Raw genomic sequence first — 14,642 nt, 5'->3', positions numbered from 1 at the left:
GAGGGACTGGTGGTGAGTAGAGCTGGGTGTTGCTCTGGTGGGCAGAGCTCAGTAAAACTTTAATCCACTTGTCTGCTGATGGGTGAGGCTGGGTTCCCTCCCTGTTTGTTGTTTGGCCAAGCCGACCCAACACTGGAGCCTACCCAGGCGCTTTGGTGGGGCTAATGGTGGACTCTGGGAGTGCTCACGCCAAGGAGTACTTCCCAGAACTTCTGCTGCCAGTGTCCCTTTTACTTGGTAAGCCACAGCTGCCCCCCTTCTCTGCAGGAGACCCTCCAACACTAGCAGATAGGTCTGGTTCAGTCTCCCCTGGGGTCACTGCTCCTTTCCCTGGGTCCCGATGTACACACTACTTTGTGTGTGCCCTCCAAGAGTGGAGTCTCTGTTTCCCCCAGTCCTGTCGAAGTCCTGCAATCAATTCCCGCTAGCCTTCAAAGTCTGATTCTCTAGGAATTCCTCCTCCTGTTGTCCGACCCCCACGTTGGGAAGCCTGACATGGGGCTCAGAACCTTCACTCCAGTGGGTGGACTTCTGTGGTATAAGTGTTTTCCAGTTTGTGAGTCACCCACCCAGCAGTTATGGGATTCGATTTTATTGTGATTGCACCCCTCCTACCATCTCATTGCGCTTCTCCTTTGTCTTTGCATGTGGGGTATCTTTTTTGGTGAGTTCCAGTGTCTTCCTGTCAGTGATTGTTCAGCAGTTAGTTGTGATGATGTTGTTATCAAAAGAAGGAGTGAGAGCATGTCCTTCTACTCTGCCATCTTGAATCAGTCTCCCCTTTTGGTTTGATTTTGTTGGGTTTTTTTTGGGGGGGTGGGGGGTAATGGGGAGATTGATTAAGTACTAAAGATAGAGGTGACTTTATTCTCATTTGGGGAGAAAAAAAGAATCTTATAGAAAAAGCTAAGGCCTTTTATCACCACCCCCAATCTCAGTTCCCTTTTCCCCTGTCACTAGAGGGTTTATTTCTCTGACAAGCTCTGTCATAGCATGGGCGTTGACGGCTGCCAACTGCCCAAAATTCACATCCTTCCCGCTTAGCAGCCTCACTGCTAAGAGAAGAGATCTGTACCTGTAACTTGAGGGAAAAGGCTAGGGGAGGAGTCTTATTGGCTTAGTATGGGTCACGTGTGTGGGGGTCACATGCATATCCCTGGACTGCTCACTGTGGCCAGAGATTGGGGTGTCTGAATTGGCCAAACCTGGACCCCTTCCCACCTGGACTAGAGAGTCCATGTTCTGAAGGTGTTCTGGGCTGTTGCATGTGGGTTAAATAGTCATTCACTCTTTTTCTTCTCATTGCTAGCTAAGGCTGTGTGAAGAAGATATTGGAGTTGGCTTTGAAAAGAGAGATAGGAAAAGATAGATTTTATGTTGGCATATTGCAAAAGAAGCTTTCAAATGAAGAGCATGATTTGTAGGAAGTCTGAGAGTATGGGTAGTTGAAAAGTAAAAGTCGATGTCTCAAAGAATATTGATTTAACCAGGCTGAAAGATCTAAGAGGTAAGAGGGGAGAGAGCTGAGGCTAGAGTCAGGGAGAATGTATTATAGAACTTTAAGAAGGAAAATGTGATTTACTCTTAGGCAGAAAGGCTGAGTAATTGTGGAGGCAGATTCTTTTACTATGGGATTAAATGAAGTCATGCAAATGAACTTTATACCAATACACAGGGGTAAGGCAGTGGGGGCATTATTTTTAAATTTCCTATGTAATAAATAACAAAAACTATGCCCAAGGCTCATACAGTAGCCTGCTTATTAGAAACAGAATAAAACTCATACTAATAAGAATGTTGACATTTCCAAGAGTATGTTGTCCTACAAGTTTACCTAAACTGTTTCAGACTGGCCAGGGAGAGGAAGAAGCACTAATAGACATGACGTGATCAAAATTTAACTAAGTTCAGAGAGGTGTGACAAGTCAGATCGTGTAATAACTCTGGTGATCGCACATTTAGCAGAAGGAAAAGGACTCAGAAAAAAAGGTGAACACTGATTATTATCAATTAATGGTAATATCCTAATCTCTCAACTACATCTTTGATTAAGAGGGAGAGGCAGTCTAAGATGAAGTATGTTGTGGACCAATATGATTTCAGGTGGTTTTATAAGCCTGGAGAATAAAGGCTCATGTTTTAAAAGTGCGTAGTCTTGGAGGTGGTAAGTAATCAGAGAGTCTGGGAAAGATCTATGACCAGAGCCTACTGGACACTTTCATTGTGCAGTCACACCCTCTAGAATGCTGGGGTGAAGGGTGAAGTAACTGGAGAAACAGCCTGTGCAGCAGCTGATAGTTGGCTAAAGCAGAAAGGTGGCAGCAGCATCACCCCTGCAGTGGCCTGACCATTGAATCAGCTCCATAGCCAAGGTCTCTGCACACTCATCTCCAGATAGAGACTTGTTCAAGCCATTCACGTATAAGGTCACAAAGGATATATTTACAAATCCACATGGATGTGAGTGTCTCCTTTCTTTTCATATTACTTTGAAAATGAAGAGAAACCATAAGAGATACCGACAACCAAGGGTTGCTCCAAATAGGGCAACAGGATTGACAGATAGCCCAGGACTCTTGGCCTTTTGATACTTTGGTCGCTACACAATTTGAGGGCATATTATGGGGAGGTAGGGCCTAAGATCTCCCTAAAAAGTTGAAATTTTGTAAGCCAATTTTAACTCTGAATTTCGTCCAGATTATGAAATGATGACAAAGTAGTTACTTTGCCCTATTGCCTCGTTTGCTTTTTAAATGTGTTCTCTTTTGCCCCATCTGTTTTATCTCCCTTTTCATCATCCTTCTGAACTTCCCTGACAGCTCACTATCCCCCACCCTCTGCTTGGCACCCTTTTCCTGCACACACTATCCCCATCGATTACGAGGTCTTAGGAGGTCCTGCTAACCCTAGGGCCAAAGTGTAAATTGTTTTTTTTCCTCAGTTCTCAGTAGCACAGCTGAGACTAAGCCAGGATATTTATGCAAGACTCTACTGAAGGCTTCGATATGACACAGGAAGGCTCCAGCAACTCTACTGTCAAGATGACAGACGGTTGCACATTCTCTTCAATTTGGGTTCTCCTGTATTGTCACTCATCTGGCAGGGGCTGGTTTCTCCCTGTCTCCCTCTTTATTCTTTCTTTCTCTCAAGAAGTGAAACATGAGAGAGATCGAAGCCTCCTTAAGTTCATTTTCGGAATATATCACCTCCCAGAAGGAATCAAGTCCTAAATTTAGTGCACATTCCTTCTCCAAGTTTTTATACTTTAAATATATGTATGTAGGGACTTCCCTGCTGGAGCGGTGATTAAGATTCCGAGCTCCCAATGCAGGGGCCTGGGTTCGATCCCTGGTTAGGGAACTAGATCCCACATGCATGCCGCAACTAAGAGTTCGCGTGCCACAACTAAGAGCCGGCGCAACGAACTAACTAAATATATATATATATGTGTGTGTGTATGTATATGTAAACATATACAATCTGTATAGTGTTGCTTTTTTAAAAAATGTACATACGTAAGTCATATATCATATACAGATCCTTCTGCATTTCTACTCAGCGTTGTTTTTTCAAGATTTTCTCTGTGTATTAATGCTTATAGTTCTAGTTCATTCATTTTTGTCTGCATCTCATTATATGAATGTCATAATTTATCAGTTTCCTTATTGATGACTAATTAGACTACTTTCAATTTTTTGACATTATAAATAAGGCTGCAGTGTATATGTATATATGTATATATATCTGCACATATCTTTTTGTCTGTGTGAGTGTGTTTGAGAATCGCTTTAGATTATACCTAAAAGTAAAATTGCTATAGGGTAGACACCTCTTAACTTTACTAGAAATTACCAAATTTTTCTCCAGAGTAGTCGTTTCAGGTTACATGCCTACCAATAGTGTATGAAAGTTCTTATTTCTCTACATCTTGGCCAACACTTGGCATTATCTGACTTAAAAATTTTTGCCATTCAGGTGTGTATGAAATTGCATCTCATTGAATTTAATTTGCACTTTCCTGACTGCTAATAGAGTTAATGTCTTCCTCTTCAATTTTCCATCACAGCATCCTATTTATTTCTTTCACAGCACTGATCACAGGCTATTGTTATGGGTTGGTTGGTGTGTTTATTGTCGGCCTCCCTGTGTAGAACGCAATCTCTGTGAGAGCAGGGATCACATCTCTCTTGTTCACTGTTTTGTGCCCAGAGCTCAGTCCAGGGTCTGGTAGTAGGGGTTCGGTAGATACGTAGTTGTTTAGGGAATGAGCCTGATGATGGTGGTGGAGGGGGTTCCTCAATAAGTGACGTTACCACGTAAGAAATGCTCATACAGCAACAGGAATTTATGTCTTTATATTCCTCCCATCCAAACCCTGTACTTTATTTCATAGCCAGTTCACAGTACCTGATTCTCTCCTTCATTTCTTATTCCCCCTTTTCAAGGCTTTGAAGAGGATGTAGCAAGCAGTAATAGAGAATAGCAGAAATATTGAGTCACTTGTGTTTGATTTGCTAGAGAGATACCTGCTCTAGCTTGCAGCCCATGATTTGAGATATACTGATGTTCAATTAGTGTAAGATTGTTCTGTGCCCCACATGAGAGAAGAAACCAAGGCTCCGATGAGGTTCATTATTAGATAGGAAATTAAGTTGCAAGTGCTTTGCCTTTGTTGGGATTCTTACTGACAGAGTTATTTTATCTCAGCTACTATAAGACTTCCTGAGATAGGTACGGACCTTGTCAGCAAAAATTCACTAGACTAGGTGTGATAATTCATTTTTAAGAAATATAGATGTTGAAGAAGACTAGAATAAATCTCAGTTACTTTTTCTAGAGTCTCTTTCTTTTCTACCCAGCCACTCTTAGTGCTGGTCCCAGTAGCTCTGATTGCATCTTGTTCTAGCTTTATTCAGTTCCTGAGCTTTGCTCTGGCTGCGTCTTAAATTTTACTCATTGCCTTGGTTAGGACCCTTTAGGATGCAGGGAACAAACCCACCCAAATAGCTTAAACCAGAGGCAATCCAGGGATGTCTCAGAACTTAACAGCACACACAGCTGGAACCAGGAATTAAAGTAGTGGAAATGCCTACTATAAGCTCCCAAGTTTACTTCTCTTTTCAAGAGAAGAACCAAGCTGAGGATGGAATCTCTTAGTCCCAATTACAAATTCTCAGGGAAGGATGCTGGCCTAGCATGGACCAAATGCCCACCTGACTCCAGTGAGCCATGGCCATAAGGTTATAGTCTACAGACAAGGCGGCCAAGAGCCGCTCCTGTACTGTATGGATGACACAGAAGGGCAGCTTCCAGGGAAGGGGAGAGATTTTAGGCCGATACACCCATAGGTGCTATTGAAATTATCAGTTGTTGAACATGCATTTAGAGGCTCTGAAGCCTCTGCCTTTTTACCCAGCAGCTTCTTCACATCTTCTGCTTCCTTAGCTTTCCTTTCCCCGGGTCTTACCTGGCTCCTCACTCGACTTGCTGATCTCCTTGCCATAGCCAGTTGCAAATATATTCTCAACAGATCCCTGGCTGCCCCCACTTAAGAAAGTGAACTTTGTAGATAAGGTATATTTTTCCTTAGTTTGTTTGTTTATCTGGAAGGAATTAAAAAGTAGGAATGTTCTGTATGATATAACATCCCTCTAGTTGGCTTATAATTCAGCGATGTGTCCTGCCCCAGCTAGTGGGAAATAGCAGTGAACTGGGTATTGTGAAACTTCAGTAACCTGGGAAGTCTATTCTGCTCTTTCTGAGACCTTTATTTTCTCTTGTTACAGGAACATGATATAGAAACAACTCACGGTATGGTCCACGTCACTATAAGAGGCCTACCGAAGGGAAACAGACCAGTTATTCTGACATATCATGACATTGGCCTCAATCGTATGTATTTGATTTTATACCTTCCCTATTTTATTATAATACATAATCTTTGTATATTTTTTAAAAACACACAAGAAACCCCAGTGTTCTGATAAACCATAGGTTTTCTCCTCTCTGCCTTAACCTTCCCTCCTCATTGCTACATGTTAATGGCAGAATTAAAGTTCCTGGGAAGTATGCAGTTGAATGCATTTTGGGGGATAATGGGATTATATCTCAGTTTGTGTCATATCTGCTAAAGGACTGAAGATTATATGATGAACTGGTTAAGAAAGTAGAACTGAAATCAGTTTTTTTTAAAAAACAATCTGTGCTTTGGGTTTTTTCATATTTCGGGATAGAAAATTGAGAGTTTGAACTTAACTTTGTTGTGAGCTCTTCAATAAATTAGTAAAAGTATTCTTATTATAGCCTGTCATGAGTGACTTTATGTGTCCTCAAGTCCATTCTCTAGTAGGTCTGCGTCTTTATTCCCGTCCTGCCCCTAGGTTCTTCATAACAATTTTTTTTTTTTTTAGATTTCATATATATGTGTTAGCATATGGGTGACTTTAAATGGACTTTTCTAGATGGTAATATAAGATTCTGGCCCTAGCCCCAGGCATACAGAGTCTACGTGCATGTGTTTTCTTTCACACTCCTCTGGCTTTCAGAGGTGGCCTGCATTTGAGGTTACAGTCTAGTGCTGGAGCTTTTGTTGCCTCTTTAGCATGAGAAGGAATTTAAGCAGTTCCACCAACAGGGTAGAAATTGAAGCAGAAACCCCTCCCTGCACCCCAGCAATTTTGCCAAGAGACAGTCTTCCACATGGTGAATGTAAGCAGCCTAAGATACTCACTTTAGCCAGGTTCTTGGGATATGGTCAGTATCTCTCTGTTAGGTAGGGGAATCAGATACGTGAAAAATGACAGTATTATGGGTGTAAGATTGTTTTGTGAAACACCACGATTGGTTTCCACTTTGTAGACATTCTGTAGAATTGAGGATCAGTTATCCTTTTCAAGTTGTTGAGATGTCTGGTAGTCAGCCTTTAGGGCAGCTTGAATCAGACAGATTGTTCAGACACTTCACTTTAGTGAAACAGTGATTAAAAGGGGGTGAAAGAGGACCATGCTATGGAATTGATTGAGTAGAGGAAAATTGGGGAGAAACGGAGAGCTTGTGACTTAACGAGTGTTTTGCTCTTGCAGATAAATCCTGTTTCAATGCATTCTTTAACTTTGAGGATATGCAGGAGATCACCCAGCACTTTGCTGTCTGTCATGTTGATGCCCCAGGCCAGCAGGAAGGTGCACCCTCTTTCCCAGCTGGGTAAGACCACAAGCAAGACCTTCTGGAAGACACACACTCAGAGACCAAACGGCTGAGCTCCAGTGGGAGCAGTAGCCGTGTGCTTCCCTCCAAGCTGGTTTTAGCACAGCCTACAGGTTATACTTGTCAATGACCATCTGCATATTTTCTTTCCTTGCTCTGAGAGGACTGTTATGTACAGTCTATTCACGAAAACTGCATGTTTTCCCATATCCAGGAATGGCCCTCCATGAATGGGAGCCAATCACAAGTCATTAGTGTCTGGAACACCCACTTCTCACTGTCTTTTAACTGTCTCCTTCCTCATCTATTTTAAATCTGTCATTTTTGTGTCCCTCCCTGAAACTCCCAACTACCTAGGCGCAAACTCAGAGCCCTCTGAGCTTCCTGGGAGCACCTCCCCACCCTTACCTTCAATCTGTTGACAGGAATTTGAATATCCGTATAACCATTTATTTGGAGGAGCTGCCCTGTCAGCTAGAGGTGCATTTAACTGGACATGGATATGGAGCTCTCAGCCTCATCCTAAGCCTGCTTTGCATGGTGGAGCCACAGTCTCCCTGACTCTTCCCTGGACAGCATAATTATTGAGGAGACCTTGGAGGAGGAATGAAAGCACAAGCTGTGGAATGCTAATTCTTCCCCTCTCCCTTTACTCATCTCCAGAGCTGCCTTTGCCAGTGACTGCTGTGAAATAGACCATTGCAGTGTGAGAATAATAGCTAACACTTACCTAGTACTCAAACAGTATTCTTGACGCTGCATTGCATACTTTACATTTATTAATTCATTTAATCCTTACAACCCTATGGGATAGGTTTACTGTTATTCCCATTGTACAGGGGAGGATATGAAGGCCCAAAGATATTAAGTACCTTGGCCAAGCTTACATAACAAATAAGTAGTAGAGCTGGGATTTTAACCCAGGCAGTCTGGCTCCAGAATCTATGTTATTGACTACGTCCAAGCTCTTCTGTCTCTTAAACACAAATTGGCCGGTGACCAGTTTATATCCAACAAGATTTAGATCCAGTTCCTTTTTTCTATTTTATGTACAAATGGCTCAAGAGCGCTCCAATGCTTGAAGTGTTTCAAGCAGAGGCAGGCTGACTTCCCTGTCAAATGTAGAGCAGATCCTGCCCCATATGTAGGGGGTTGTCTGAAGATCCCTTCCATCTTTGATGCTGTAATTTCTATGGACACTTCCTACTTTTCTTGGATTCTTGGTCTGAGTCAGTTTTGGGCTTGCCTGACCATCTTAGGATCCAGTGGCTTAGATCATGAACCAAATTCAAAAGCAAATAATAAGGTAACCGGGTTATTCTAGGCCTAAGTAAAACAAATCAGCCTCTATGATGAGGATCCCAGGATTTGCGACTGTGTGCCTAGGCCCAGTAAAGCTTTGTTTACTTTTGCACTTAGCTCCCTAAACCTAAGCAGCAGACCAAGAGCAGTAGGTTGACTCTTACTGCTAAAAGTTTACTGAGCCTGAACCCCAAATGAAGTGGTTATTAGGGGTTTGGAAATACCCTGGAGAGAACCGTATTACCTGTTCTTTTCAAATGGCTTCCTCTCATCCCAGAGATTGCTCTTCAGGTTATAGAAACACGTAGGAGTTTTTTTGTTTGTTTTTTACTTTCCTCTTAGTGCGGCAGTTGCAGAGAGTCACACAACGTGCCACAATCATTTCCAGGTACCACATCACCTCCTTTGAGCCTTTGGTAAAGGGAATGCTGTTATCTAAGAACCCTGTACTTTTCTAGCTGTTCTAGTGATTGGGAACTGTGAGTGCATTCTAATTCGGGAGGTATCCTTCTGGATTGCAGGTACCAGTATCCGACAATGGATGAGCTGGCCGAAATGCTGCCTCCTGTTCTCACCCACTTAAAGTAAGTTCATTCTGCAGTTCTTTCACATGGTTTTTGTTTTTTGTTTTTTCACACTTTCTACTATGTGTCTGATCTGGGGGATATGACGATGAGCAAAACAGTATCGTCACTACCCTCATGGAGTGTGGAGCTTACATTTTGCTGTGGGAAATAATTGACAACAAGTAAGCAAACAAATAGTCACAACTTACCTGCTATAGAAGAAGTCAGTGGGGATGTTGTGATAGAGAATAAGGGCAGGGTCTATATAGATAAGGCTAATTGAGGATTGCCTCTCTAAGAAGGAGTCCTTTAGATTGAGACCTGGAGGACAAAAAGGAGTTACCTAAACAGAGAGCCAGGACAAGAGGATTCCAGACAGAAGGAATATGTCCAAAAGGCCTGAGCCAAGTGAGCAAGTGGGAGAAAGGCACAGGGTGAAATGTGAGAAATAGACAAGGACCAGATTGCACAGGTCTCACAGATCAGGTAAGAATTTGGGATTTTATTCAAAAGACAAAAAACACCGAAGGGTTTTAAGTGCTATCCAATTTAGTCTTTTAAAATGATCACTCTAGATATGTAAATTGCACATCAGTAAAGCAATTTACATTTTTAAAAAGAAATTACTCTAGCTGTGGAGAGAATGGTTTAGAGAGGGATGAAAGAGAAAAAGCAAGGGACCAGTTAAACTGTTACAACAATCAGGCAAGTGATAATGATAGCTTGGTACTGGCTACTGCCCAGGGGATGGAATGGAGTAGGAGAGGGCAGATGGAAATACTTTGAAGGTAGATTTGCTGATGGGTTGGATATGGAGGTATTAGGAGAGTGAGCTGTCAAGGATGACTCCCAGGTTTTAGTCATATTTCATTTAATCCTTAAAATCAACTTAGAAGTAGGTGGTCATATTCTTGTTTTATAGGTAGGGAACCCAGGCTCAGGAAGTTAAAGAAACCTGACCAAATTCTACATCCAGTAAGCATCAGAGCCAGATTTGAACCCAATTGCATTCTTTTCAATATGCCATCCTACCTCCAAATGAGTTAACCCTATCAATGTTGGTGTGTCCCATTCACAGTCTGAAAAGCATCATTGGGGTTGGAGTTGGAGCTGGAGCTTACATCCTCAGCAGATTTGCAGTAAGTACATGGAGGATTAGTCTCAACACCCTTGAGGCACTGCCTAGGTTACAGCTCTTACTGCTGTGTTAAATGACAAGGAACTGTTGTGGGTCTTATGTCAGTTTTTCTATGAATTCTGTCAACAGATACAGGTTTGTATAAGGCCTTGCTTTGTACTTATAGCACCTGAAGAATAACAAATGAGGGCAAGGTATCATCAATAAAAATAATTCTCAGAGAATACTTATGGTGGAATTTCTTACAACCATTAAAATTTTGTAAGAAGAGCCTGTAATGATATGCAATTCACATACACCGTAACCTTAACAAAAAGGTTAGAGTACAGACGCACGTAAAGTTTGTCATAGGCATAGGAAAGAACTGAAAGAAAACATGAAAATACTAACAGATTGTTGTTGTGTGGTTAGATAATATGAGATTTTATTTTCTGCTTTTTATAATTTCTCTGTTTATCAAATTTTCTGTAGTGAGCATAATCAGAGGGGAAAAAGTAAGCTGGAAAGTTTTCGGTTTACATAGAAATGTTCTTATTGATTATTATTTAAGGAACTCTTTCCCAAGTGCCTCCTGGGTGAAGGGCAGTCTTCTGGAGGGTGGTATCACCTATTCATGTGGTTTTAGAAAAACACTTAAGAAGTTGCTACCGGGGACAAGGTGTATGAGTGTGATATAGCCAGTCTAAGCCTCAGTAGCCCCTTATGCCGTGTAGTCCCAAGGGCACTGCCCCAGCAGGGGAGACCCACCATGAGCTAAACAACTGTAGAGATACCAGGTGCCGTCCTCTGCTGTGGAAATAAAAACCATCTCCCCCGTAGATCTTTGCCAGGCGAGATCATGTGATGGTAATTTAGGAAGCTGGTTTTCCAGATGCTAAGCTAGATTTCTAGAGCTATTTTTCTAAATATCCTCCCTAGCACCTCTCTGACCTTTCTTACTTTCAAATCTGAGGCACTGAGGCCTTGTAAGAGGTGACTAGCCACGCTGCAGTATTTTTAGAAGAAGCTGAGAGTGGAGCTCTTTACTGTTGTCTTTGTCTTGTTTCAGCTCAATCACCCAGAGCTCGTGGAAGGTCTCGTGCTCATTAACATTGACCCTTGTGCCAAAGGCTGGATTGACTGGGCAGCTTCCAAAGTAAGACCAGTGTCCATTGGCTCATCTCTTGGTCCCTTCTCAAAATGGCTTATCTGGTTTTTATCTTTATTTTTTCATTCATACAGTCAAGGGCAAGAAGTTTTAAGTATACAGCTTGATGAATGTTTACACATGTAATCACCACTTAGTCAATATACAGAATATTTCCAGCTCTGTGCTTAATACTTCCTCCCTTTCCCAGAAATAACTGTTATTCTGACTTCTCCCACCACAGATTGGTTTTATATATTCTTAAACTTCATATACGTGGAATAATAGAATATATATTCTTGTGTATCTTGCTTCTTTGATTCATCATTGTCTGTGAGTCTCAGTCACGAATGGAATACTATGCAACCAAAAACTGATGGGTTTTTTTTGGTTATTTAAGGAAATGTGAAAATCCTCATGTTTAAAAAAACAGATAATAAAATTTTCTTAAATACATATATGCATTTATAAGGAAAATAATTTGCTACCGGTAGTTACATCTTTGGCTGGTAGCATTACAGAAGATTCTTATTTTTATTTTATGTATTCTATGTTTTCCTCATTTTCTATGATAAACATGTATTGCTTTCATAGTTATTTTAAAATATTAAACTATTCCACCTGCCAGCAGACCAGATTCTAAAAGTTTATCCATTCCTCCCCACATTTAACTTCTGGAGAAATGATGTATTGCCTAGCTTTGGATGAAATATATTAACAATGCTATTGCCAGATGCTATGGAAATTCTTTCTTACAACCTGACTTATTTAAAATTTGTTTTAATTCCTATCTAGGATGTGGGTACATTAAAACTTACCTGAACACTCTTAATAACGTGATACAACCTAGTAAAAATTCTTATAAAGCTTTAGAATGACCTTATGAGTATTAAACGTGAAATGAAATAGGTTATTAATTCTTATTATCTTTAACTTATAACCTGTGGATCATTGATAACCCATGTGAAGATTTCTGGGCTTCTTTCTTCCTTAATCTTTCTGGGACTACATGATCCTGCTCCACCCATACCCACATCTGTCCCCCTGATTTCCTCTTGTCCATCTCCACCCCCAACTCAGTACTTCACCTCTGATCCAAGTCAGCAGTAGGAATTGAGCATAAAAGCAGCAAAGAAGGGCTTCCCTGGTGGCGCAGTGGTTGAGAGTCCGCCTGCCGATGCAGGGGACACGGGTTCGTGCCCCGGTCTGGGAAGATCCCACGTGCCGCGGAGTGGCTGGGCCCGTGAGCCGTGGCCGCTGAGCCTGCGCGTCCGGAGCCTGTGCTCCGCAACGGGAGAGGCTACAACAGTGAGAGGCCCGCGTACCACAAAAAAAAAAAAAAAAAAAAAAAAGCAACAAAGAAGGAAGGCTTAAGGGAATCAGCAACATAATTTGAGATGGAAATTTTTCTAAAAATAGACTAACAGTCTGCAGACTTACACAGATTGATGCATTTATTAGACTGTGATGTGCATAGTTTTGAAATGGGAAAAATTAGGAGAAAAATGTTCAAAATGCAAGAGCATTCTGTAAACATAGCAATTTCCTCCCACTACTTGAAATGCAGGTAGCAAAACTAAAAGAAAGAAAAAAATCGTTTTTTCTTTTGGATGGCTTGGGAGTAGTTGTAAGTCGTTCCTTATTAACTGTAAACCCAGTGTAACTGCAGAAATACAGGCAGGAATGAAGCAGCTAATAGCTGTGAGTTCTCGGCCCCACGTTTTCAAAGAAGTAATGGCAGCATTTCTTCTAGCCACCTATTTCAAAGCAGGCTATATTATTACCCTGGAAGGAAAACTTTTTGTTTTTTTCTGACTTGTTTCTTGTTCTCAGGTTTCCTGGGACCACCATCTCACAAAAATGTGTGACACTGAGTTGTGTTGTTTATTTGTTGAAGGATAACATATATACAAGAAAGTGCACCAGTGAAGTGGACAGCTTGATAAATTTTTACCCATGCTAACTCCGTTGACGCCAAGTTTTTCTCTTTGTAGCTCTCGGGCTTGACAACCAATGTTGTGGACATAATTTTGGCTCATCACTTTGGGCAGGTAAGTGCCTGTGCCAACCAGGAGAGGGGTGTGTTTACTGGCTTGTGTGCCAAGTCTTATTCACCTCAGGAAAGAAGGGGTGCCCCGGAACTCACCTGATCCCAGTGGGTTACCACTTTCAGTGCCGTGTGAGATGCACGTGGCCCAGCGAAGCCCAGTCTTAGGGGAGAGGCATGAATTCAGTGCCACGTGGCTCTTGGCATTTGGAAAGAGGAGAGAAGGCAGCCCCCACCGCCGACCTGTTCCCTGCGAGCAGATGCCATCTGTTCATGTTTGACAACATCATGTGCCTCACCAAGCATCTCTGGAGCCAAAATGAGGTCTGGGAAGGGCTTCACAGAAATAGAAGTTTCAGAGAAAAAGAAACCAAGAATGTTAGTGCTGAAAGAACCTTAGAGATTATCTTGTTCAAACCCCATGTCTTACTGGTGAGGAGACAAGTCCACGAAGGAAATGACAATTATATGGATAATTGTTACATGAAAGAGGGGATCCTAGTCCTCTTTTCAGAGAGAAAGTGAGTTGGATAACAGAAGTCTTACACCAATTACAATGTGTGTTTTCTCCTACACCACCAAACAATTCTCAGACACCAGCTGGGTGTCCTGCAGTTCAGCTCAATGATGCCACTGTCTACCTGGAGATCGGTCAGATCCAAAAGATGAGGGCTCGGTCCTAACCACCAAGCCACCACCACTGCTCCCACTTCAGCCACCAGTTGCCACTCCAGGTTGTCACCTGTGCTTCTGACCAACCAGCTATATAGATCAGAGGTTCCAACGACCCCCTCCTTGGGTTCAGTTAATTTGCTGGAGCGGCTCAGCAGAACTCAGAGAAACATTGTACTTACTAGATCACCGGTTTATTACAAGAGGACATATGACTCAGGAACAGCCAGATGAAAGAGATGCATAGAGCAAGTCATATGGAAAGGGGCACGGAGCTCCCATGCCCTCTAGGGTGCACCAGTCTCCCAGAACCTCCACGCCTTCACCAACCTGGAAGCTCTACCAGTCCCGTCCTTTTGGGGTTTTATGGAGGCTTCATTACAGAGGCATGATTATGTGGCAGTCAGTTCAATGGGCAGCTCCTCTCCCCTCCCCGGAGGTGGGGACTGGGTGGGATTGAAAGTTCCCACCGTCTACTCACAGGGGCTGGTTCCATCTAGAAGTTACTCAGGGGCTTTCCTAAAATCACATCGTTAACAAAAAAAGATACCTTTATCAATCTCATCAGTTTGCAGATTCTAAGCA

General features: G+C 42.2%; 1 protein-coding gene across 4 annotated transcripts in view; it reads left to right on the top strand.

Moving 5' to 3' along the window:
• The window catches only part of NDRG3 (NDRG family member 3), a 91,287-nt gene that overhangs the window by 53,512 nt on the left and 23,133 nt on the right, over positions 1-14,642 (top strand). For all 4 annotated transcript variants that reach the window (XM_055089791.1, XM_024128474.3, XM_055089792.1 and 1 more), the window contains 6 exons: positions 5,787-5,892; positions 7,083-7,203; positions 9,030-9,092; positions 10,153-10,213; positions 11,261-11,347; positions 13,333-13,389. In XM_055089791.1, coding sequence (XP_054945766.1) covers positions 5,787-5,892; positions 7,083-7,203; positions 9,030-9,092; positions 10,153-10,213; positions 11,261-11,347; positions 13,333-13,389 — 495 coding nt within the window. The remainder of the gene's footprint in view (positions 1-5,786; positions 5,893-7,082; positions 7,204-9,029; positions 9,093-10,152; positions 10,214-11,260; positions 11,348-13,332; positions 13,390-14,642) is intronic.

Source organism: Physeter macrocephalus, chromosome 14 (genome assembly GCF_002837175.3).
Source record: "Physeter macrocephalus isolate SW-GA chromosome 14, ASM283717v5, whole genome shotgun sequence".
Taxonomy (NCBI): domain Eukaryota; kingdom Metazoa; phylum Chordata; class Mammalia; order Artiodactyla; family Physeteridae; genus Physeter; species Physeter macrocephalus.
This window is presented reverse-complemented; position numbering and strand designations above follow the sequence as displayed.